Below are 25,928 nucleotides of genomic sequence, written 5' to 3'. Positions count from 1 at the left end.
ATCAGCAATGGCGGATAGAACGCGATTTCCACTTGTCGATTGCTGTGCCGATATTCACCATCGACCGTCTCCTTTGGGCATCACTTGCTATTTTCCTTCGCTTCTTTTCCGAAGCTGACAATCGCGTTCTATCCGCCATTGCTGATAATCTGTGCCACGTCGTCCACAAGAAGGGGAACCTGCCGATGACATCACGTTTCACTACCACGCGGAAATTAAAAGGGTAGGTGACTTTGGTCGCAAAATTAATATACTTGTCGTTGTCAAAAAATTGTGTTTGATATATCATTTTGAAGCTAAAAGATTTCTCTGTCTAGTCATGTTGTCATAAAATATATTGTATTTTATGCCAAAGAATACATCCAATGGTGGGATGGCACTTTAAGAGAAGAAAAACGTGATCCCTCGCCCACTTGGTTACACATTTAAGGCAGCTTGTATTGTGACAACTAGCTATTAGCACTTAAATAGTGGGTATGGTCAGACTTAATAGCCATCATGCTAACTAACTGGTTTATATTGTAACAGAACTATTAGTTGATCATCTCCCCCCCCCATTTTTTGAACCTTTTCAGTATGACAAGTTTTTTTACTTTCACTTGAATAAAGAATTTGAAACTTTACTTCAGCTTTGACCAGAGTATTTATTTCGATGAGTAATTGCACTTTCATGGCATGAATAATTTAAGTACTTTTTACCACCTCTGACAAAACAATACCATATTAAGGTTTTTGGTATATCACAGTACAAGCTAGTACTCTGTACATTCTTTGTGTAAGCTACATTGTTTGAAAATCTTTTCGCATATTTCAAGGAAGACACCAGAAAATAGTGTTTCTTGTCGCGTCATAGACAATGTAGCATAACAATGATCCAAATCTACCTCAGTGTACAGTTACACTTCACATACACGGCCTATTTCATGACCAAAACACACAACCATCTATATGTAGCTATTAAAGTAAAACACAGCAGCATCGTTTCAACAAAAAGAGAAACACCAGCTCATTTTGATGTAAAATATAAAATAAGTTTAATTTCATCTGAATGTACAAATCGACATAAAAATGCAGCATTTGTGCAGTAACCAGGAGGAGATGCTACATGAGAAAAGAGGAGCTACGTAAAGAGTCTTGCACATCAGGAAAAGGAAGAATCGGTCACAGTGGAAAATGGAGAAAAAAAAGTCATTCCAAAGCTTCTGATTTATCCAGACACAGATGATCACAAGCCTTTTTCAACAGGTAAAGTTTCTCAAACGGCTCACTGCGCAGAAAAAAAATAAAATCAGGTAAAGGTGCATAGAGTATCCAATGGTTATTAAAAACTCAATATATATTTTTTGGATCAGGGATCAATTGAAGTTGAAGCCATCCAAAATGAAGAAATGGTTAAAATCTTTTGCAAGCTGAAACGAAACTCTGTCCACTCTGTTTAACCTTTATAATGAACGATAAGGGCTGCAATAACTTGCTGCCTAACAGGATAGATATCGTGCTGTGCAATGCTGTGTGGTTATCTTCATTTCATCTCCATCACAGAATCATGACTCTTAAAACAAGGCTGGCAATTGCCTTACAGGTTCTGCTGTCGAATCTGTAGTGTAGGACTTGTCCGCAAATTACCAAATGCAAATAAAGATGACTCCATTGCAGTGCATATACGTTGTGTATTAAGAAAACGTTCCGGGGAATTTTGCCGAGAGAGATGACATATACTTGCGCTTCATTTTGTGCTGTGAAGTTGACTTGGAGTCATCAGCGTTATCAGTATAATCTAATTAAAAACACAACTCAAACTGCCACCGCACCAGTGTCTTCAGTAACAGCATATTCATTTTCTCATTTATTTTTCCAAACCTGTACGAGTGCAAAGGTAATTCTGGGGAAAATCCTTTTTTTTTTTCAGTTTGTATCAACTTAATTGGCCTAAAGTACATCCAAAGCAAGAACAAACAGAAACAAGGCCATTTGAATAAATAGAATGTTTAAAAAAAACAAAAACAAAATCTGAATAAAGTGACTGCACTCCTTTCTAAGTAACCAAGCACATTGAATCAATTCAGTTTCAGTCCACTGCTCAGAGTTACCCAGTGAATAGCAGGAATTTTAGAGATTTCGTTGACCAATGTTTATAAAAAAAAAAGGGCCGCTTGGGAAATCCAAATTCACACGTCCTTAAAGGTGGGGTATGAGATTTTGGAATAACGGTTCCCGCAAGCCATATTTTGAAAAGAAACAAGCCCGCCCTCGCCATGCTCCCCCCCGCGTCTCGTTAAGTTAGTGTAGAGAGCTTGGAAAAATAGCTCAAACTTTCTCATTTAAACTGTGTTTTCAGCCCCAATTTTCACTCCACACACACAATTTTCTCAAAAGTAGTAGCCACACTTGTCCTGATTCACACAATGTGTCTACCTACACGATAGGACTTGCAGTTTTTGAATGAGAAGCCTGAAAGTGAGGAGAGGACAGCCGCGCAGCCCCATAGACTGCCATTATAAACTTGGCAGAAAAGTCACTCGTTTTTAACTCGCTCTAGTGACCTCATTTTTTACACTACAGACAAAAAAATTACATCAGTGTGTTCAGGGGAGCCTTGTGGCGCTCACTGTGAAAGAATTTTGTGAATATCTCCTTCCGTTTTCGTGTAAATCCCCGTTGTTTGGAGGAACCTTTTTCTATGCATTTCTGTCTCTCCCTGCTGGCGCTCTCTCTCTCTCTCTCTCACACACACACATACATACAGAAGGGCCGGGCTGCTCGCGGGCTTCAGTCTGATTGACGTGTCTGTATCCAATCATTTTGAGGTGGTACCTCGATATGATTGGATGGCGTTTTTCCTTTATTTTACACTGTAGACTGGATTAAAATATTTCGTTTTTGGGTCAAACCTTCTATTGTACTGCTTGCAACATGGGTGTGAGGAGCTTTTCAAGCAATGTGGTAAAAAATCCTCCTGAAAAAAATCTGATACCCCACCTTTAAAACTACACGTGTTCCTGAACTGAAATATGAAAGAAAATCAGATTCAACAGATTCAATTCCGACCAATTCCAGTCAAAGACGCCCTGCCTACCTTTGCGTTTACCTGCTTCAGGAAATCTACGGTCCGCAATTATACAACAGGAAAAAACGATCACGTTGATTCTCAGAATCCTCGACATCGTTTTCTGTCTCGTTACCGGAGGAAAAAGTCACTCCTGGCATTTTAATCCAAGCCTCATCATTATTTCTTCAGTCAACTGAGGCTCTGCTCATGCCATCACCACGTCTGTTCTGTACGCCAATTACCCGTTACCAGTGAACGCTACCAGCCAGAGTTGACAACGCTAGCCATCATTTTAACACAGGATTGACATTTTCCCTTTTCAGATCCATTCCACATTTCTACCTTCCCAAATTGGCGTCAAGCAAAGCTTGAATAAAACTTCAAAAAGGACCGGGATCGTCTTTTGCTGTTTTCTCCCTCTAAAACGCACGTCCTGTTCAACGGTAAATATAATGAAGACTGTGCAACGTCAGGTGTGCAAGACCAGCTGTTTTTTTCTTTTTTTAAGAGGTAATAAAGAATTGTGTATATGCTTAACTAGTACATGATGTGCGAACCACAAGTAAACATAGCGGAAGCCCATGAGATGCATTTGGTCAGCCTTACACACGTACGAGGCACAAAGCATGAGTGGCGTGTTCACAGCATTCGGTTATCAGCACAGGGCTTCCTCTTTCAGGTTTGACTACATCTTTAGCTACAGTCAGTTGTTCAGCCTTAGTTTGTTTCGCTGAAGAGAAAACACACGCATGTCAGTTTATCATCCAGCGAGTGGTTGTGGAGGATGAGACTCGATGGGTTGCTTCAGTGGCCCGCTACCTATTTCTGTGGCTCCTGAAGTGACAGTGATGACGACGGTGACGATCGAGGAAGGCGGAGGTCATCGAGGACGCTTCCTGGTGACGAAGATGAGCACTCGGCGGATGGCGATGAGTCGGTCTTTCAGCGAGGTCATGGCAAGGATGGTGAGCTGAGCTTTATTCTCTAGAGGCAGTACAGCCAGCAGCCACCAGCACCACGCCGGCCCACTGGGGTTGCCCTGAGGAGATGGACACAAACGTAAGCCTTACTACATCGTTCAGAAGGTTGGACCCAGCTCTATTTTAACTCTTTACCCCTTAAAGCAGTTGCTACAGCCACCCTTGTATATATGTATATACTATTCACCCTTCGAACATATTTACAAGAAAAAAAAAAAAGTCTAGTCTTGTTCATATCAGTTAAGAAGAAACCTTTATTCGTCACATGCACAGTGAAATTCATCCTCTGCATTTAACCCATCTGAAGCAGTGAACACACGCACACACCCAGAGCAGTGGGCAGCCACACCAGAGCGCCCAGGGAGCAGTCAGGGGTTCAGTACCTTGCTCAAAGGCACTTCAGCCCAAGGCCGCCCCATGTTAACCTAACTGCATGTCTTTGGACTGTGGGGGAAACCGGAGCACCCGGAGGAAACCCACACAGACACGGGGAGAACATGCAAACTCCGCACAGAAAGGCCCTCGCCGGCCACTGGGCTCGAACCCGGACCTTCTTGCTGTGAGGCGACAGTGCTAACCACTACACCACCGTGCCGCCAGTTTTCTCCTTCATTATGTTGAAACAATCATGACATATACATTTTTGAAAAGACGGCATGACACAGAATACAAAAATCACTCAAAGTTATGTTTCAACATTCACCAACTCACAGGTAGTGTCTGAAAGGTGAGTAATACCAACCGATCTTCACATTTTACATGAATTCATGGCAAATGGTGTACAATAAATGATTACTGCAACTTTACAAAGATGCTTTATATAACGTTGTTCAATTATCTTTTCAAAATTCATACATTTTATCATAAATATTCACCTGGGATACCTGTAAAGGGTGAAATACACATGTAGAGGCGAATTCAGAGTCATCATTATGGTGCATACACGCCGGTGTCATATGTCGTCATTATGGGATATACACAGGGTCGTCATATGTCGTCATTAAGGGGTAAAGAGTTAAAGGAGGTGATTTTACTGAGGTATCTATACAGTATTAATTGTACAGAAATACAGCATATTAGTCGGGCTGTTAAGGTGAGAAATTGTTCACTTTGTGATAGAAGCATGAAATTTGGCACACTACGGTAGCTCAAGTTGATTTATATAATAATTCTAGATATGGGGGCATTTCGAATTCTGCTTCTAAACGCTGGAATACGCATGTGCAAAAATCAACCCAACATGAAAACGAGGCTAAACGAATTTCTTTTGTTTTCAAGGTATTTTTTTTTTTTTTACAAGATTGCTTACAAAAGACACACTGATTGAATGTCTCTCTCATAAATAGATAATTTCCCGTTCTCAAAGATATCATGTGGATTAGCCACATGACAGGGATACAGTATTAAGTAAATAAAAAGGCTGCCAGAAGAGCAGTTTTTGCAGTTCAAAGTTTTAGCTGATATGAATCCATATTAACATCATGTGATATCAAAAATATTGGGGGGGGGAGGAAAAAAAAATCCTCCCGTCATTACTGATCACGATCCCCGCCACAGAAGCATAAAGAAAATTTGTTTAGCCTCAGTTTCATGTTGGGTCAATTTTACACATTAGTAAAGGACCTGGGTTAACTATGTACTTGTGCACATAATTTAAAGGGGTACCAAATATAATATATACAGTTGCTGATGTGACAAAGTAACGTATTCTTAAGTATTCTATCAAATTTATATACTAGAAAACGAAATATCTTGGTAATTGTAAATATAACCGTCGGTACGCTAAACAGCACAAGAGTTGCCATTTTTAAAAGACCGTGACGTCAGCGCTACCCACTGCACTAGGAGAGAAGCGTGTAATCATGGCGTCGGGCGCATCAAGTGAAAGCGACAGCTCTGTCGAATCATACGAAGAGATCCCGCAAGACACACTGCAAGCAGGCTATGGCTTAGAAGGGTACCAGTTTGAACCTAGGAGAGGTACTCTCGACTCCGGTGATGACGAAAGAAGAGAAGAAAGCTCGAACTCGCTTGGTGTTTTTCAGCGGAAACGAGTGAAAAGACACATCTGGAGGATCGTTATGCTTTCCATCGGTCCTGTTATTACACCGAAAGCAACACACTGTGGCATTGTGTAGCCGATCACTTACAATTCATCCTACTTTCCGATTCACACGTGCTATTCCCAACCTCAATGAGCCAACACAACTGGGCACAGACATGCGTCATGAGTGTTACGCAGAGAAAATGAACGTGCATTCTGATTGGATAAAATTAATATCATGGCGGGCTGTTCAAACTGCGGAAATAGTTTGCTCGAGCTACTTTCAAAACACTATAACTTTCCAACCTTAGAACAAAAAACTTTTGTAAGTCTTGAATACGGTTCGTTAATGTGTGTGTTTTATTGTTATATTTACTCTATATATTGCCCTCTGTTCCCCTTTAAAGAGAAGATAACTCAACTGGTCTAGGCTAATTTGAACCCAAGGAACAACTTGGGATGTGTCAAAATCGCTATCCGGGGCGAACAGGCCGAAAATTACCAATCCAAGATAGGCTGCCGGTAGCCATATTGAAAAGATCAATTTTTGAACCACTCACCACAGAAGTATATGCAATACCTCATTTTATGGGTTTTTGGGTCTGGGGAATCCATTAGTGACATCATTTTCATGATTGAAGGAAAAGGGAACATGCTATGGTCAAGGGCAAGGTAAAAAAACAAAAAAATAATTGGCCAAAATTGCAGTTTCACAGAAAACATGACAAAAAAAAAAAAACAGAACAACCCTTGCTCAACCATGAAATTGGGAGACCTATGCACATAATTTAGGAGAATATAAGAAAGCAAGCATTTGATTAATATAAAGAAATTGTATTTTCAAAATCATACTATTATGATCAATGGAATGTTAACTTAAAGTGAAAAATACAAAACAAAACTTATTACTTTAGTAGGCAGCAATATCTTGAGATCCTAAATGTTTAACAATACAACTTTTATCATCACATGATTACTGTTTGTGCGTCACATAAACCAGGGTCAGGAACATAAAGAGTAACACAATAATAATACCGTAATACTGGCGGTCATCTTGGCTTGGTCATTTTCAGCCTGTTCACCCCGGACAGTGATTTTGGCACATCAAGTTATTCCTTGGGGTCAAGTTAGCCTAGAACAGTTGAGTTATCTTCTAAATTACGTGCATACATGTCTAAAGCCAGGTCCGAGACTACATGCGTATTCCAGGGTTTAGAAGCCAAATTTGAAATGCCCCCATATCGAGAATTATACATTATATACATCAACTTGAGCTAGTGTGCCAAATTTCACGCTTCTATCTCAAAAACAATTCCATGGTTTTTTTTGTTGCTTGACAGCCGGACTATGTGAAAAAGAAAATTTTTTTTAAAGGTCCCATGGCATGAAATTTTGACTTTGAGGTTTAACGTTAAAATGAGTTCCTCTGACCTTCTTAAGTCACCCCAGTGGCTAGAAATTTCATAATGTGTAAACCAAACTATGCCCAACATTTGAGAATGGCGCGTCAAAACGGCGCGTTGATAAGCTCTTCCCTTTACTACGTCAGCAAGGGAGATGATCCCCACGCCCCCCCCTCTGGATTCCCACCCACTGTATGGATTGCCCCGCCCAGTTGTAGTGAGGAGACCATAGACGGAGGACACAACAACATGGCATCACCTAAGCGAGCGAAACATGGAAGTTGCGCTGTACATGGATGTGACAACACAGAAAAGAGTCTGTTTTTACTGACGACGGGAGAGCCCCTGAAGACGCAGTGGCTTAATTTTATTTACTTCAATAATACGCCATCGAGTCTACCTAAGACGGTGTATGTTTGTCGGAAGCATTTTCCTGAGGAATGTTTCCACAACTTGGGACAGTACAGGGCAGGTTTTGCACATCAACTGTCACTGAAGCCTGGGTCTGTACCAAGCATCCCTGCCGCATCAGCCACAAACAGCGAACAAGTAAGTGTGTAACTGTTAAGTCGTTTTGCCATGTTTCAAAATCGGTGCCACGTTAGCCTTGCAATGGCTACATTAGCTGTGCAGCTAACCGCTTCCTGCAGTTAGCCAGGTACTCTGCGCTACAAAACCAAAAAGCATGCAGCATGCTCTGTTATAATAGCCAATCAAAACAGTTTTTACAAAGACACCCACATTCTTTTTTTTTTAAGTCACTCGTTCATTTTATTTGTTTGTTTGTTCAGTAAAAACCCAAACATTCGTTGAATTTATTTTATTTCCTCACGTCGCACCTTAATGACGTCAGCGCGCGGTATTTTTCCCTTCGCGGTTTGTTCCTTCCCTCTCGCCATAGTAAGACACCCACATCCGCTTGTTCTGACCCACTGGAGGTAGCGTCACAGTGCTGTTAGCCAATCAGAGGTAACACGTTTACATGTCATGAATATTAATGATAAGACCCGCCCCCACCCTCTACCCTTCCCCGCCTCCTGCTTCTCATTAGCAAAACGACGCACTGGGAAAAGCGCTGAAATGGGGCTTTCTCCCAGGAGGCTATATCTACGTGCCGAGGGTTCATTTCGAGAAAGGCTGCGGATATAACATCCGGAAACCTCCACGAGCCCGTTTAAAGCATCAACAAACCACCATGCCATGGGACCTTTAAATTTCAAAAATAACTATAAACCAGAAATCCATACCATGACAACTTAAACTTTGGAAATACTATAAACTTAAGAAACTACTGTTCATACTGGTCAAGTTTACAGTGCATTTGTGCAGGTTGAAACATAAGTGCAGGGTTCTAATGACCAAAATATCAGCGCAGTGGCACCAGTCATAACAGCCAAGAGGTTCCCACCTGAGGCCCCCCAAAAGCTCACGGGTTCTACATGCTCAGAGATGCATTCTAGTGCATTTCCTGGCACTTGCAGGCCTCCCTGAAAGTCACTCTTTTTTGGTAATATGAGGTTTGTTTTTTTTTTTTAAATCAAAGACTTATAATTAATATTCAACTATATCAGTGACATTTATGGAATAAAAATAAAACAAAACAACTCGATGTTCGCCAAGTGTCAGCTTTATTTTCAGCTTCAGCCTTTCAATTACAACACATGACTTTCCAGATCTAACTCGTATCATACCTTCCCATGCTGACCGCTACTCCGATGGTTTCAATGCACCGTGTTGAGTCATTAAAAACTAGATCGAACTTGACGCCAACGGCGTCAATGGGGATGCCTCCGCCTGGTAGACTACACGCCTTATTAAGTTGTGATTTGGGGATGGACATTTGACCTCACAGTAATCTTGACCTGTGACCTTTTAAGCTCAAAATCTAAAATCAGTTCTTGTTTGTCCCAGAGTGCACAAATGGTGAAAGTTTGGTGAAATTCCTTTCATTAGCCTTGGAGATATTGTGTTCACAAGGTTTTCGGACAGACATTTGACCTCACAGTGACCTTGACCTTAGACCTTTTGATCTCAAAATCTAATCAGTTCATGTTTGTCCCAAAGCACACAAATGGTGAAAGTTTGGTGAAATTCCTTTCATTAGCCTTTGATATATCGCGTTCACAAGGTTTTGGGGCGGACGCACACACGGACAACCCACAAACAATGCCTCCTGCACCTTAAGGTGGCGGAGGCAATAAAAAAAAAAAAGGAAAAAAATTTTTTCACGGGGACCAGCATGTATTTCGTGCATGGCATATAAGCACCTCTTAACACGGATGGCACTTTACCGCAAACACGGCATAAGGAAGGAGGTAAACTGGACTAGCATGATCAGTGACCATCTCCACACGGAACGAATCGGGCAGCCATGCACTGGGCGCTTACTTGGACGGGGAGTGGAGTAGGTCCGAATGTAGAACATTTGCATGGTGGCACGCCATCACCTCCATGTGGGGATAATAAGAGAAAATTAAACAAAAGACTACATTTTCAAGATTGACAAGTCTTTTTAGTGTAGCAGCAACTTTTACAGGCTTTTCGGCAATACTGTGGGCGTAGACGTAAGCAAACATCACGTATCGGCCCGATATGCTGAAAAGGCCGCGTTAGAACCCTGAAGTGTACTTTCAGACCCCCCCCCCCCCCTTTTTTTTTGGCCACAACAATCAACATGAAGAGAAAAAGAAACAAACCAAGACTGTTAATAGCAGCACGACGCTCCATACTTAAGACAATATGGGAATGCAGCGACCCAATTTGTGCTGACTTCTGTGACCGAGTGATGTCCGTGGACCACCACAAAGAACCCGATCGTAAGCGCAAGGCAACAGATCTCAAACACGACCACCAGACAATGAAATTTGTGTCTTTGTTTATACAAGATAGAAGGGTTTTTAATCCAGTGGTTATTTTTAATTTGCTTTTGGAAAAAAAATATATACATCAATAAATAAAAACGTGGGATTATTGACTAATATTTTACACACACTCACTGGGAGCTCTGTTTTTAGGCAGTGCCGAAATAATTGTATTTTTCGATACATCACATTAAAAAGGTGCTATATGGAAGAATTTTAGTTAGGGTTAGAACGGGGGGATAACAACTTTTGCCGTGATGCCAAAGACATGTGTATCGTGCTACATAGATACACGGCTCGAAATTTGCGGTGGTCCGGTCGCCCGAGGCGACTTAATTGGTCATTTGGCGAGTAATTCCTGTCACTAGCCAGCCCGGCTGACTAGCTGAAAATAAAAAAAATATATACATGAAGCAAAGATTCAGACACACCATCAACTAAAGCCGCCACATATTAAGCGTGTACCGTGTCTGTGTTAACCGATGTGTTTATCGTCAGGACGGAAACTACTGAAGAATTCTGAATCATATCGTGTACGAGTCAGGCTGTCGGTTTTTTCACTACTGCGCATGCATATAACGCATCTCGTTGAATATCGTGGTAATCATGTGTAGTATTGGACCAGGTGGGTGGAGCACAGAAGCACGGCAGGCCAGAACTGAGTTCTCAATCAGTACGTTTACATGCGCATCCAAATCGAGCTGCTGTCGGTAATCGAGCAAAGGGTCCCAGCAGGGGTGCCAGAGAAATCCAATCCTACATGCATACTGTGAAATCGAGCTATTGTGTGAGGTGCATTGTGCACCCGAGCCACAGGTGGCGCTACACGCCCCATCGTGTTGGTACACTTCCGGTTGTCGTCATGAAGAAGAGCTGTTCAAGAGTGTAAACAAAGGGACTACAGGCGGAAATTAGCATGTACTGCTATAACCTGGTACAGACATCTGTCCTTACCACAAGGATAATGTTTAATTTGTACACTGTCCCTCTAAGAAGAGTGTTTGTAGTTTGTACATACGAACAGAAGTGTTCCTAATAAAGTGGCGGCTAAGGTGAAGTGTCATGCCGACCGAGGCTGTTGTGTTTCCCGCTTGTGGTCTCGTCACTTCCGAAAGAGGCAGTGCTGAAGTAAGTAGATCAAATACGTAGCTCGATAGGGTTTACATGCACTAAGTAGCTCGGCAGAAATCGCATAATCTAGGTCGTGTAGCTCGATTGCAAGAATCAAGTTCGGTTCAATTTCAGCCGAGCTAAGGTGTTTACATGCCATTTAGAACTTCGATTTCAGATGAGCAACGGCAGAAATTCAATTTTCTCTATGTGCATGTAAATGCACTGAATGAACTATTTATTGCTAGCTTTTCAGCCTTTTATCACTTCCCAGCCCACACGCACGCGTGTTCTGGTTGGAGAGAGAGAGAGCTCCCTTTCTCTGCTCTCCTCTCCTTTTAAAGGGCGCGGTCACTGGGGAAGATACACAAACAGGTTAATCCCCATCAGGTGCAATGATTCCACCACTTACCTTCCCTGACTCCGCCCTCCATTCACAGACCGATGCTTGGCCACACCCCCGCTGCCACATCACGTTATCAAATTCAATAGATGTGGCCACATTATCACCCATTTAAACACGTGTTTTTGTTGTTTACATCTACATCTGCCAAAGCTATGCTGCGATGTGGAATTTTCTGAAAGGTGTACAGAAACCGCCAGAGACAGGGACAAAGCGACCTCGGTCTGAAGAGGAGAAACAACAAAGGACTTATAAGCAAACGTGGGAGCAGGGTAGGCCTCGGCTGCGATACGATTTTTATGGAATAATTAATTTTTCTCAAGTTGATTCCTAGTCAATATGAAGCTCCTAATGCTTTCTCTCTCATAAATGGTTAAATACAGAAAGCATGTTGGACATATTTTGGGTGCTCTAGTCATGATAGTAAGTATATTTGCCTTCAATACTCATACACCAAGTTGCCAAGTTTTCCAATATATTATTATTTGTTGATATTATATTATGGTGCTCTGTGTTGTTCTCATTTATGTATTTAACAACAGTATCAAAATACTCGGGTCTTGAAATAAATGCACATTAGTCATGAACAATGGTAACTACTCTGTGTTATTTTTGACAGAAGTAAAATTCATGAACAAATTTTGGCTAGTTGATTTTCTGTTTGGCTCGTTACTTTGGAAGGTAACTAGTCCGGCTGGCTGGTGGGGGGGGAAAAAAAAAAAAAAAGAATTTCGAGCCCTGAGATATCTACTTTAGTTAGCAGGCTAACCAGCTAGCCTGAGACAGATCCTCTCTTGTTTGAGAGGTGACTGGGAGTCACGAGTGTCTAGTCTGCCCTCAGTCCAACATGAGAGAACGAAGAGGGTATGCACATGACATCACCGTAGGCGAGTCACTGCAGTTACCCCCCACTGAGTGGCAGTGTTAGCATTCAGTGACTATTACCTCATTTCTTATGCTGGGGGTGGACACTAACTTTCTGGTGATATACTGCCCCCTGTTAGTTTGGAGTGTAGAGGATGAACTCAAGTGGTCAACGCTGACATTTAGCATCTTGAACAAAAAAATTCATCATCGATATGGTAAAGCTGTCTGTAAGGAAATGTTTACTGTTTATGGAAGGAGTCTCCAGTATCAGTTTTGTAACAGTCCGAGTTAATTTTGAGAGAGAGAGAGAGAGAGAGAGATATGCTGAGGGAGGAAACATAAATAAATAAATAAATAAAAAGGTGGGGTCAGGGAATGAGCGTTTATAGCTGCTATAACAAGTGATAGCCTAATGTGGAGGTTAGGGTGGTCCCGAAATGTATGGGAAATTTTTTTTTTTTTACCAAAACATTCCAACCACCCTACCATTTTTTTTTTTACATAGGCTAAAAAAAGGCAACAAGCAAAATTTCAGAAAAATGTGTTAATATTTAGAGATGCCACACGAGGTTGCAAATCGGGTTAAGCCATTAATATTAGTTGGTGCGTAGACTGTTGCAGAGAAGATCTCAAACCCCCAAAAAGTCACAGTTCTAGAGGGAATATGCCACTTCTATGAAAAAGAAGAGGCAGGAAGAGTTTATAGACTGATAGAAGGTTAACTTTCATGCACTAAGGGGTTCTTAAACAATGAGCACTGATCGTAATATGCTGATGAAGTTGTGAATGTTTTTCTTTCGATGTTTTTCAGATGGCTAGCAACAGTAATACAAGTAGTACCGGTGGTGCAAAGCACAGAACCAGAAAGGACAATAACGTTTGGTTAATTGGTCCCACTTCCAAGGAACTGTCTGGGAGAAAGCTTCCTTCTGCTAGGGAAGTCCTTAGTGTGTTCTTTTATCTCCACAAGATACCAGAATACCGAAGGGTTTAGAAAATCACAGACAAGTAATAGCTATTGTTACTTTGAACACAGGAAGTTATATTACTGTATTGTTTGCATTAATATGAAACAGTTAATAAGCCACATTATTTTATCTTGTGTCTTGAGTGAAAACTTTAACGGCTTTTTGGCACCTCTGTTCAATCTTAACCAAATTTCACAAAACTTATTTTAGGCAATGTAAAAAAAAAAAAAAAAAAAAAAAAAAAAAGGTAAGGTGGTCGTAACAAAATCCTAAAAAATAAATAAAAAATTTGGGGACCACCCTAGTAGAGGTTCCAGATCAAGTAGCTACAAATGAATAAAAAAAAAAAAAAAAAGGGTATAATGTGGCGTTCCTTAATAAATAAAACTGGTTAGCCTGGGCAAAATGCTGTGGTATAAAAGAAACACCACACACTACGGGCTGTGGTGCAATTGGAATGACGTCTCACCTGCGGGTCGGGATCTTTGGCAGGCAGGTGACCGAAGTGGCTCAGGATCTGGCTTTTCATATTCTCTTTGAGAGACGTGAACCAGGCTGTGGCCTGATCGTACACGGAGTCATGCAGCTTCAGGAGCTCGGTTAATTCCTCTCCTTCCACCTGAAATTGCCCACACACACTCATCAGGATGGAGGACTTGTGATTTCTCTCTCTCACACGCGCACACACCTTGAAGGATCACAAACATTCGCTCACAATCACTTTTCACACAACCCGACGTTTCTTTTACCTTCTTATCCTCCAAATATTCGATCTTGGCCGTGTTGTAGCCGTCTCTCTGGCCATGGCTGAGCACTTTGAAGCGAGACATGCCGATCGTATCGACCACTGAGCGACCGTCAGGGAAGAACTTCACATCTCTCACCTCGAGCATGCAACCATAATCGGCAAACCTGATAAATCATATGCAACCAGACTTGACATCACCACATGCTTTGTGCCGAGTGCTGCATGGCTGTACATTAGAAGTGACCAAAAGGTCCTAAAACGTTGTCCTGGAGCCACTTACCCTTTCAGTTCGTCTGAAATGCACATGCCAAACTGCTTGGTTCCTGTCTCTATGGCCCTGCGAATCATCAGCCTGTAGCGTGGCTCGAATACGTGCAGCGGGCAGGGGATTGTGGGAAACGCCATGGTGCAGACGAAGATAGGAACTTCCTGGTTCAAACTAGAGTGGAAGAATTTGACAAAAGGACTGGAGCATTACCCACCAATTTAAAAAAAGAAAAAAAGAAAAAAAATCATTCCATACAAGAATGTTTTTACGAGTCACATGCAGCTTTTGTTAGAAACGAGCTCAGCTTAACAGGCTATACAACAGAATAGCAAAACAAAGATGGTTTTATTTCTCTGACCATAACGTCCGTACTCAGAAGGTACAAGAAAGCGACAAACCTCCTTGCTGCCTATTACATGTTAGAACATTCCAGAATAAGGAAATAAGAGCTCACTTTGACAGTTCTTTCATTTCTTCTTCGTGCACTTTCCTCCTCTCTTCCAGTTCCTCACGCAGGTAGCGCTGAAGTACCTCCTCCATCAGGAAGGTCTTTTTGTACCCTCTTCTGGCCAGATACTGCAATTACATCCAAAACTTAGCATTTGTGTCAATTTCTCATGTTTCAAAGTTTTAACTTTAAAGCAGTCACAAGTATGTCCAGTGGCGTGCACAGACATTTTGGGGGGGCAAGTGCTCTGGGGGGAAAAAAGGGCACTTTTTTTGCGCATATGGAACACCTTATTATAAAAGGTCTGAGATTTAACCCTCCTCTTGTGTTCGGGTCGCCACTGACCCGTTTTAGTTTTTACAGGTGTAAAACAACCACTTAATGTTAATTTATTACATCAAGGCTTTTTGACTTTGCCAGGAATCTCTAGTTGAACAAAATAGAAAAAGAAATTTGTGTTTTCCTAAATCTGAAAACGGTCTAGCAAAAAAATATAATACTTATGTGCAGTTGTTTCTGTATGCGACGGGCTACTTCACGACAAAATAATTACAGCTTGGGCTTAGAGGGCAAACAATACATTTTCACTCGATTCATGTGTTACCTGGCTGGTGGGGCAGGGGAAGAGCTGACTGACTGCCCACCCGATGTGTTGTCTGCGCTACGACAAGGCCGTGGCTTCCAGGACGCTATGCTGCTGCAACCTCACATTGAATGCACTGCACGCTTGTTCACGTGACAGAGCAAGAGAGACAGAGGTCCGGTGTGTGTGCGGAGGGGGCACACATCGGGACATTATTTTCATACATGCTTTTAATGCCACGGCTTTTCTAAAAGATCATGTCGACATTGGCCTCAGTAAACTGTAAAAAAAAAAAAAATTCAAAAGGGCACTTTTTTGGACAGAGGGCAGAGGGGCAGGTGCTTGAGCACCACCTCGTGTCTATCTGTGCACGCCACTGAGTATGTCGCTTCAACACATACTTCCATCACTATCTGTGACGGAGTTCAAGTGTGCATCACATTTTTATCGCAGGACCAAGCACTGAAGTCTCAAACAACTTACGAGCCGACTTGATCCAATTCGTCAGCACGCACACGGAAACTATTCGAGGGCCGAGCACTGATCCTTGTGGAACACCATAAAGGATATTTGAGTTTTAAGTGGCTAACTAATCTACCAATGGGTATCCCACATGTTACAAAGACCAAACCACATTTCGCCTTTATTTAGGAGTACATTAACCTGCAATGAAAATATAGTGCATGCATGACAACTTGCAGTCCTTTGCACACCTCTGGTTCATGACAATTAACAATCGTCTTTTGGGGGAGGGGAGAGTGTGTTAAATATAATGCGTACACAAAACTGTACTGCAGCAGAAAAAAAAAGTGTTTCAAATACAGACAACAGTGCTCCATTTGAGCCTGTCGAGTATATGGCTAAAACGGTCAGAAGTAAAAATGGCTTAATAACACGTTTGCTTTCAAGTCATTTTAAAAAGGTCCATCCAAGAAAGACCCAAAAATGGTGCTGAATAAACAGTGCCTTTTTAAAATCCAGCCTGTGGAAGATGACAATCAATATTTCCATAATTTCATCATGTCTCGCGACTGTTGTGAAGAAAACGATTATCTAAGCACAATACTATTTACAGTAGCTCGTTATACAAGTTTCCACTGGAAACCACAAACACTGCAATTCTCACGTCCTGACAAAAGATGTCTTGTACTCATAATCCATATTTGAGGACCGTTTTGATCCATACTTTTTAGAACAAGGGAAGAATACTTAAGTTGTTGAAATACTGTCGGGGGAAGTTCTCCCTTTTTGGTGCATCCACACTTCAGGAACTGATGATTATTAGTTATTAGAATGCTGTTTTGAGGGACTTTTTTTTTTTTTAAGTTCCTACTTCAGGGTAGGTACTCTCCCAGCACAAGAGGAACCATGAGTGAAGTAAATGCACATTGACTGGTCAAACACAAGCCAATGCAGCACTGACAACCACTTTTTATCCATGTAAAACTTAAAAGGGAACTGAAGGCGAATTTATCAAAATTCTATTTCTCTCATTTTATAAAATGTAGGAATGCATTTTTGAGAGCTATTTTGTCGCTGCTATAGCAAGTTATGAGTGTTTGAAAGATGCTATGTAATACATCAGTCCATATGTCAGAGCAATGGCCGTAAACGAGATTCGCTGAGACCTGTGCGAGACATCGTAGGACGGAAGTAAAACGTACAGCGGAAATCAAAGTGACCGACATCTGCCAACGTGATCAAAAGACGCGCACGCCCTCCTTCGAATGCTGACGTAATCAAGCCGGAAGGTTTCCGTGTCCGAAATCGCTCCCTACTCACCATATAGCGGGGACGCCATTTTATCATGCTGTCCGAAACCTTAGTGAGGATTATGTGGGAAATGCGCTCAGTATAATATGTATTTATCACAAAAATACATGCATGTATTTATTATTTTGAAAACCCACCAGCCGCCTGATCTGGCACGTTTTAATTGTGCGACAGTAACGATGTAAATCCCAGCGCGACGGACTCATCCTTATCCCGTCGTCTTTCCAACTCTTCTCTACTCCACGGTGGTTCGAAGTCGGATGGAATAATCTCCAAGTCACGTACGCGAGGGAGGCGGATGTACGTGCAAAAGTATACAGTTTAATAAAGTGCAGAATATACACATACATATACACACAGGCAAACAATCCAAAACGAGAATACAGTACAGGCAAAAGGGTTGGTCGAGGCGCAAACAGTACATCAAAGACTAAGCGAGGACAAGAACGAGAAACAGGTACAAGGATCATGAAACAGGAAATCAAGACAACGGGTAGAAAGGCTCGGTAATGCGTACTGTAATACTTCGTGATGCAAATGCATCAGCACAGTCCTTAAATAGGCAAACACACAGTTCCTTAATTGAGCTCAGGTGCGCCTTGCTCACGGCGCACGTGCTGGAGTCCACTCAGCATGCCTTCAGGTGCACGCGCTACAGCGCGCAGGACTGACACTCCATCACTGATGAAGCTGGCAAATCTTGAAATTAATCTAAATTGAATGAGATGGCGATCTGGCCGCGGTGTAAACAGTTTTCAAAATGGCGGCGCCGACACTTCACGTTTTGAAGTCTCGCACAAGCCTCGTGAAGATCGCGCGGATAAGCGACGCCTGCCATGTGCCAAATGAACTCCGTTCAACATGGCGAAAAACCGAAAAGGCTGATAAGTGTAATATAATATGCCAATACGAGTCACGATACAAGCTTAATAAAACCGAAATCGTAATTGAACAACACATTAATTAAGAAATAAAGCAAGTTTAAAAATGACTTCAGTTCCCCTTTAAGGTCGTGCCAGACAAACCGACCTCACAGAGCCCTCCAGGCTTTATTCATCCTATATGTGATGGAGGCGATTCTGACATGTCGAAGCAACATACAGAAATATTCGATAGCATTTCCTGCTAATGTCCTGCTAGCAAGCTATCATTTTAGCGTTCCTACTGGTAGTGCAAATGCAAGTGGGGGGAGAAGACACACTCCTTGGTACGGTATATAGTTCTCAGGGGAAATCCTCACTGGGTAGGTCCTCTCAAGTTCCTAGACCTGCTTGTTCCAAAAGTACCCAACATTGTGACGTAATTCAAGCACGCTCTTCTGAGATTGGCTTTTGGATGGATCCAGAAGTGCAGTTGACAAACTTTGATCGGGTTTCAAAATCTTGAGCCATCTTGTCAAAAAGAGATCAGCCTCAGGATGGAGGAATACAGGAATTACGAGCGAATGCTTAATCAATCGAGCACTGACTGAACTTCCTCCTCACTGCTGATTTCCAAGTTGCCGGCGAGATACTGTTCTTGCAGAGGGAACATTAAAACAGAAGCAAACGTTGTAAACCTACACATGACTACTAACCATTGCTGAGTCATGTTCAAGGTTGTGGGACATCCACAAAAAAACCCCAAACCATTAGTTCCTGTTCTTGCTCGAGTTATAGCAGCTATAAACTGGCGTTGCCTCATCAGCCTCTTCCCCCCCTTGAGGTTAAGAAGATAAACCACAAATCCCTCCGACTTTCCTTTGATTAAAAACTTAAAACCTACAGTCTTCACTCACACCATTACAAAACCGTGACACGAGAGACTTCGAGACTCCTCCCTCCCCCACCCACCCGCCCACAATCCTCAACTAAGCTGAGAAGTAAACTTTGTGGTCGATGTTATGATAGCTCTCCTTCATCTGGTGTTCCTCTGAGCCAACTTCCTTGTTCACCAAACACGTTACTACAAAACACGTGTACGACATCAAACCATGTGTCTTAACTCATTAATACCTCTGAAAGATTCTCTTTGCATAGAGGACAGTTTGGGTTGTGATCCAGGCAGCGTTCCAGACACTTGAGACAGAAGGTGTGTCCGCAGGGAGTGGTTACAGGCTCGTAGAACAACCTAGGAACCGAGAGACAAAAGTACACCATTACCTTGAATTTCCATTAATTACCATGCGCTTGTGTTGTGTAACTGTACCGGGTGAAGTAATTAGCTGACAGAACAAGGTTTCTCACATAGCTTTCGAATGACACAGGACAGTCCGAGAACATTCCGTTCTACAAAACGTTCAAAAACATTGTCACATGGAAAATTCTGACAACAATTACCAAAGCCCTTAAGCTGCATCTTTGCAGCTCTTATTACTGTGTCAGCTTGTCCAGCCCTCAGAAATGTTCAGCTGGGCCTTTTGCAGGACAGTAAAGCTGAAGCGGAGTTAGGAAGTTATTGCGTTTATGGTTTCCCCCTCCTCCCACATGTTTGTCCCACACCAACGTTACTTTCCCACCAGAACACGTCCCCCCAGGTCAGATTAAGTGGCAAAACGTGCTGCAAATGTGAAACTGGGTGTACAACCCCGATTCTAAAAAAAGTTGGGACAAAGTACAAATTGTAAATAAAAACGGAATGCAATAATTTACAAAATCTCAAAAACTGATATTGTATTCACAATAGAACATAGACAACATATCAAATGTCGAAAGTGAGACATTTTGAAATTTCTTGCCAAATATTGGCTCATTTGAAATTTCATGACAGCAACACATCTCAAAAAAGTTGGGACAGGGGCAATAAGAGGCTGGAAAGGTTAAAGGTACAAAAAAGGAACAGCTGGAGGACCAAATTGCAACTCATTAGGTCAATTGGCAATAGGTCATTAACATGACTGGGTATAAAAAGAGCATCTTGGAGTGGCAGCGGCTCTCAGAAGTAAAGATGGGAAGAGGATCACCAATCCCCCTAATTCTGCGCCGACAAATAGTGGAGCAATATCAGAAAGGAGTTCGACAGTGTAAAATTGGAAAGAGTTTGAACATATCATCATCTACAGTGCATAATATCATCAAAAGATTCAGAGAATCTGGAAGAATCTCTGTGCGCAAGGGTCAAGGCCGGAAAACCATACTGGGTGCCCGTGATCTTCGGGCCCTTAGACGGCACTGCATCACATCCAGGCATGCTTCTGTACTGGAAATCACAAAATGGGCTCAGGAATATTTCCAGAGAACATCATCTGTGAACACAATTCACCGTGCCATCCGCCGTTGCCAGCTAAAACTCTATAGTTCAAAGAAGAAGCCGTATCTAAACACGATCCAGAAGCGCAGACGTCTTCTCTGGGCCAAGGCTCATTTAAAATGGACTGTGGCAAAGTGGAAAACTGTTCTGTGGTCAGACGAATCAAAATTTGAAGTTCTTTATGGAAATCAGGGACGCTGTGTCATTCGGACTAAAGAGGAGAAGGACGACCCGAGTTGTTATCAGCGCTCAGTTCAGAAGCCTGCATCTCTGATGGTATGGGGTTGCATTAGTGCGTGTGGCATGGGCAGCTTACACATCTGGAAAGAGACCATCAATGCTGAAAGGTATATCCAGGTTCTAGAGCAACATATGCTCCCATCCAGACGACGTCTCTTTCAGGGAAGACTTTGCATTTTCCAACATGACAATGCCAAACCGGGGCGGCACGGTGGTGTAGTGGTTAGCGCTGTCGCCTCACAGCAAGAAGGTCCTGGGTTCGAGCCCCGGGGCCGGCGAGGGCCTTTCTGTGTGGAGTTTGCATGTTCTCCCCGTGTCCGCGTGGGTTTCCTCCGGGTGCTCCGGTTTCCCCCACAGTCCAAAGACATGCAGGTTAGGTTAACTGGTGACTCTAAATTGACCGTAGGTGTGAATGTGAGTGTGAATGGTTGTCTGTGTCTATGTGTCAGCCCTGTGATGACCTGGCGACTTGTCCAGGGTGTACCCCGCCTTTCGCCCGTAGTCAGCTGGGATAGGCTCCAGCTTGCCTGCGACCCTGTAGAAGGATAAAGCGGCTAGAGATAATGAAATGAAATGAACAATGCCAAACCACATACTGCATCAATTACAGCATCATGGCTGCGTAGAAGAAGGGTCGGGGTACTGAACTGGCCAGCCTGCAGTCCAGATCTTTCACCCATAGAAAACATTTGGCGCATCATAAAACGGAAGATACGACAAAAAAGACCTAAGACAGTTGAGCAACTAGAATCCTACATTAGACAAGAATGGGTTAACATTCCTATCCCTAAACTTGAGCAACTTGTCTCCTCAGTCCCCAGACGTTTACAGACTGTTGTAAAGAGAAAAGGGGATGTCTCACAGTGGTAAACATGGCCTTGTCCCAACTTTGAGATGTGTTGTCATGAAATATAAAATCACCTAATTTTTCTCTTTAAATGATACATTTTCTCAGTTTAAACATTTGATGTGTCATCTATGTTCTATTCTGAATAAAATATGGAATTTTGAAACTTCCACATCATTGCATTCCATTTTTATTTACAATTTGTACTTTGTTCCAACTTTTTTGGAATGGGGGTTGTAAAACGAATGATTATCTACTTAAATTTAAAAAGGCAGTTGGACTTGACTGCAATTCTTAAAACTTACCAAAGGACCCATAGTCCGTGACCAGGGTTTCCTGACATTTTTGTGTTTCTGATTTCGATGCCAGGGAAATACACAAAGCAAAGCCTGAAGGCATACAAAAGCCTCGACACTCGGTTGGACTTCAAGGCAGGATTTGTTAAAGTTACGAGGACACCAATGGATATTCTGGCTGTATGTGGACAGCTTTGCACCAATATTTTTATTTTATTACAACCATGACAAAACGGCGACCACAAAGCTACATTTCCGTGCCTGGACTCCAGATGTTTCTAAGAATTGCAGCGATTCATTTACTTCCCTTTTCTTTAGCTTTCGATAGTCTGGGGAGGGGAGAGCTCCTGTTTCTTGTTGAATCTATTTGTAAAGTCAATCGTACAACAGCTTTTCCCATTTTAGAGGAGTTTTCTGTTGTGTTTTCACAGCATTTGAGCTGAACACCACGGTCACTCAATAGCTTAGTCTGGGTCACTCCATACAGTGGGGCTTGAAAGTTTGTGAACCCTTTAGAATTTTCTATATTTCTACATAAATATGATCAGATTTTCACACAAGTCATAAAAGTAGATAAAGAGAATCCAGTTAATCAAATGAGAATTATAATATTCGGTCATTTATTTATTGAGGAAAATGATCCAATTACATAATCTGTGAGTGGCAAAAGTATGTGCACCTTTGCTTTCAGTATCTGGTGTGACCCCCTTGTGCAGCAATAACTGCAACTAAACGTTTCTGGTAACTGTTGATCAGTCCTGCACACCGGCTTGGAGGAATTTTAGCCCGTTCCTCCGTACAGAACAGCTTCAACTCTGGGATGTTGGTGGGTTTCCTCACGAACTGCTCGCTTCAGGTCCTTCCACAACATTTCGATTGGATTAAGGTCAGGACTTTGACTTGGCCATTCCAAAACATTAACTTTATTCTTCTTTAACCACCACCATTTTTCACAGATGGGATAAGGTTCTTATTCTGGAATGCAATGTTTTCCTTTCTCCAAACATAACGCTTCTCATTTAAACCACAAAGTTCTATTTTGGTCTCATCCACCCACAAAACATTTTTCCAACAGCCTTCTGGCTTGTCCACATGATCTTTAGCAAACTGCAGACGAGCAGCAATGTTCTTTTTGGAGAGCAGTGGCTTTCTCCTTGTAACCCTGCCATGCACACCATTGGTGTTCAGTGTTCTCCTGATGGTGGACTCGAACATTAGCCAAATGTGAGAGAGGCCTTCAGTTGCTTAGGAGTTACCCTGGGGTCCTTTGTGACCTCGCCGACTATTACCCGCCTTGCTCTTGGAGTGATCTTTGTTGGTTGACCACTCCTGGGGAGGGTAACAATGGTCTTGAATTTCCTCCATTTGTACACAATCTGTCTGACTGTGGATTGGTGGAGTCCAAACTCTTTAGAGATGGTTTTGTAACCTTTTCCAACCTGATGAGCAGCAACATGTTGTGAAGATCAGACTTTGATAGATCCCTGTTCTTTAAATAAAACAGGGTGCCCACTCCCACCTGATTGTCCTCCCACTGATTGAAAACACCTGACTAATTTCACCTTCAAATTCACTGCTAATCCTAGAGGTTCACATACTTTTGCCATGCACATATGTAACATTGGATCATTTTCCTCAATAAATAAATAAATAAATAAATGACCAAGTATAATATTTGTCTCATTTGTTTAACTGGGTTCTCTTTATCTACTTTTAGGACTTGTGTGAAAATCTGATGTTTTTGGTCATATTTATGCATAAAGATAGAAAATTCTAAAGGATTCACAAACTTTCAAGCACCGCTGTAGGTGTAACAGCAGTGACATCACATGCATAGCCTCCATTCCCACCCAGCTCGCAGGGTATGCGACAATCACAGAGGCATCTCCCTCCTTGTGATGGCTGGTAAAATTCTGGCACGTGTGATGCTTAATCGGCTCAACAATCATTTAGAGCAAGGTCACCATCCCAAGAGTCAGTGCGGATTTCGCAAAGGAAGGGGCGCCATCGATATGATGTTTGCTGCAGGGCAACTACAAGAAAAATGCAGAGAGCAGAACCAGCAGCTCTTCACAACATTTGTCGATCTGACAAAGGCATTTGATTCCGTTAGCCGGGATGGCCTATGGAAGATCATGTCAAAATTTGGTTGTCCAGATACATTCATTGCTATGGTTCGGCAATTTCATGATGGCATGACAGCAACAGTCATTGAAGATGGTGAATGCTCAAATCCATTTCCTGTAACCAATGGTGATAAGCAAGGATGCGTTCTAGCCCCCATTTTGTTCAGCATGGTGTTTACAGCAATGCTAGCAGATGCTTTCTCAGCGGATGATCCTGGTATCAAGATCAGATACAGAACAGATGGCAGCATATTCAATATTCAACGCCTTAAGGCAATTACCAAGGTTAAGGACACTGTACTGTGCGACTTTCTGTTTGCTGATGACTGTTCCCTAAATGATCATACAGAAGCAGGAATGCGGACCACGGTGGACAAATTTTCCACCGCTTGTGACAACTTTGGTCTCACCATAAGCACAAAGACAACAGAAGTGATGCATCAGCCAGCTCCTGGTCAACCTCAACAGCAGCCATCCATATTTCTTAAAGGAAATCAACTTGCAGCTGTCTCCAAGTTCACTTATCTAGGAAGTACACTCTCGTGACGCGGTTATCGATCAAGAAGTGGACTGTCATATTGCGAAAGCTAGTACATGCTTTGGAAGGCTTCGTTCTCATGTTTGGGATCGTAGAGGTGTTAAATCTTCTACTAAGGTGAAAGTGTATCAGGCAGTAGTTTTAACCACTCTGCTCTATGGCTCGGAGTCATGGACTGTTTACGCCAGACCTGCTCGATAGCTCAGCCACTTTCATCTCAATTGCCTATAGACTGGTACCAAAATTCAAAAAAGTGCTTATTTAAGGGAGTTAAAGGCATTTTTGAGGCAAAGTCGGCAAACAGTCTTATTTTGTCAATTTGGGTGTGCCGAATTCAAATCTGCAATATGCCGAGCTCTATCTGACCTCTGTTGACCTCTAGAGGTCATTGAACTTTGGGCCTGTAAATGTCTCAGCTGAACCCAGTTTCTCAGCTTTCTAAGGAATGAAATGTACTAAAATGATTAATGAAGTTAGCAAATGGCCTTGTTTGTTAAATGTTTGGGTGCTGAATTCATTTTTCATTTGTAAAACGACATATGACCTCTGATAACCTCAAGGTCATTAAACTTGGCCTATAGGCCTATGCATTTAACGGCATTTTTAAACTGACTTTACTCCCCCAAAAAGAAAATGAACAGACAAAAAACAAATAGAAAGGAACAAATACAACATTAAATGCCAGTCCATGTACATGTGACTTACTTTTCGCAATGAGAATGCCTAGGCGATCACCTTACATAACATTGCATTACATTTAGTGGTTATTGTTTATACAAAGCTACTGAAAAAAGGACAGATTCAGCAGCATACAAAATGTGGGGGCATACAGGGTATACAGGTTAATCAGGGTTAGTGTATGAGTTTTTTTTTCTTTGTTGTTTGTTTTTTGCAAAAGGCTTTACCCCGTTTAAAACAAAACAAAAAACAAACAACAAAGAAAAAAAACTCATATACACTAGCCCTGATTAACCTGTATACCCTGTATGCCCCCACATTTTGTATGCTGCTGAATCTGTCCTTTTTCAGTAGCTTTGTATAAACAATAACCGCTAAATGTAATGCAATGTTATGCAAGGTGATCGCCTAGGCATTCTCATTGTGAAAAGTAAGTCACATGTACATGGACTGGCATTTAATGTTGTATT

The 25,928-nt window shown here is 42.1% G+C and overlaps 1 protein-coding gene across 1 annotated transcript in view; it reads right to left on the bottom strand.

The window, feature by feature from the left end:
• Positions 1-1,009: 1,009 nt before the first annotated feature.
• The window catches only part of lonrf2 (LON peptidase N-terminal domain and ring finger 2), a 70,954-nt gene continuing 46,035 nt past the window's right edge, over positions 1,010-25,928 (bottom strand). The window contains exons 7-12 of the mRNA XM_060898738.1: positions 19,500-19,614; positions 15,156-15,277; positions 14,714-14,872; positions 14,435-14,597; positions 14,155-14,304; positions 1,010-4,088 (exon numbers count right to left, since the gene is read on the bottom strand). Of these exons, the coding sequence (XP_060754721.1) occupies positions 3,930-4,088; positions 14,155-14,304; positions 14,435-14,597; positions 14,714-14,872; positions 15,156-15,277; positions 19,500-19,614 (868 nt within the window). The 3' untranslated portion in view covers positions 1,010-3,929. The remainder of the gene's footprint in view (positions 4,089-14,154; positions 14,305-14,434; positions 14,598-14,713; positions 14,873-15,155; positions 15,278-19,499; positions 19,615-25,928) is intronic.

Source organism: Neoarius graeffei, chromosome 18 (assembly GCF_027579695.1).
Source record: "Neoarius graeffei isolate fNeoGra1 chromosome 18, fNeoGra1.pri, whole genome shotgun sequence".
Lineage (NCBI taxonomy): Eukaryota > Metazoa > Chordata > Actinopteri > Siluriformes > Ariidae > Neoarius > Neoarius graeffei.
Note: the sequence above shows the minus strand (reverse complement) of the source record. Positions and strands in the feature narration are given on the sequence as shown.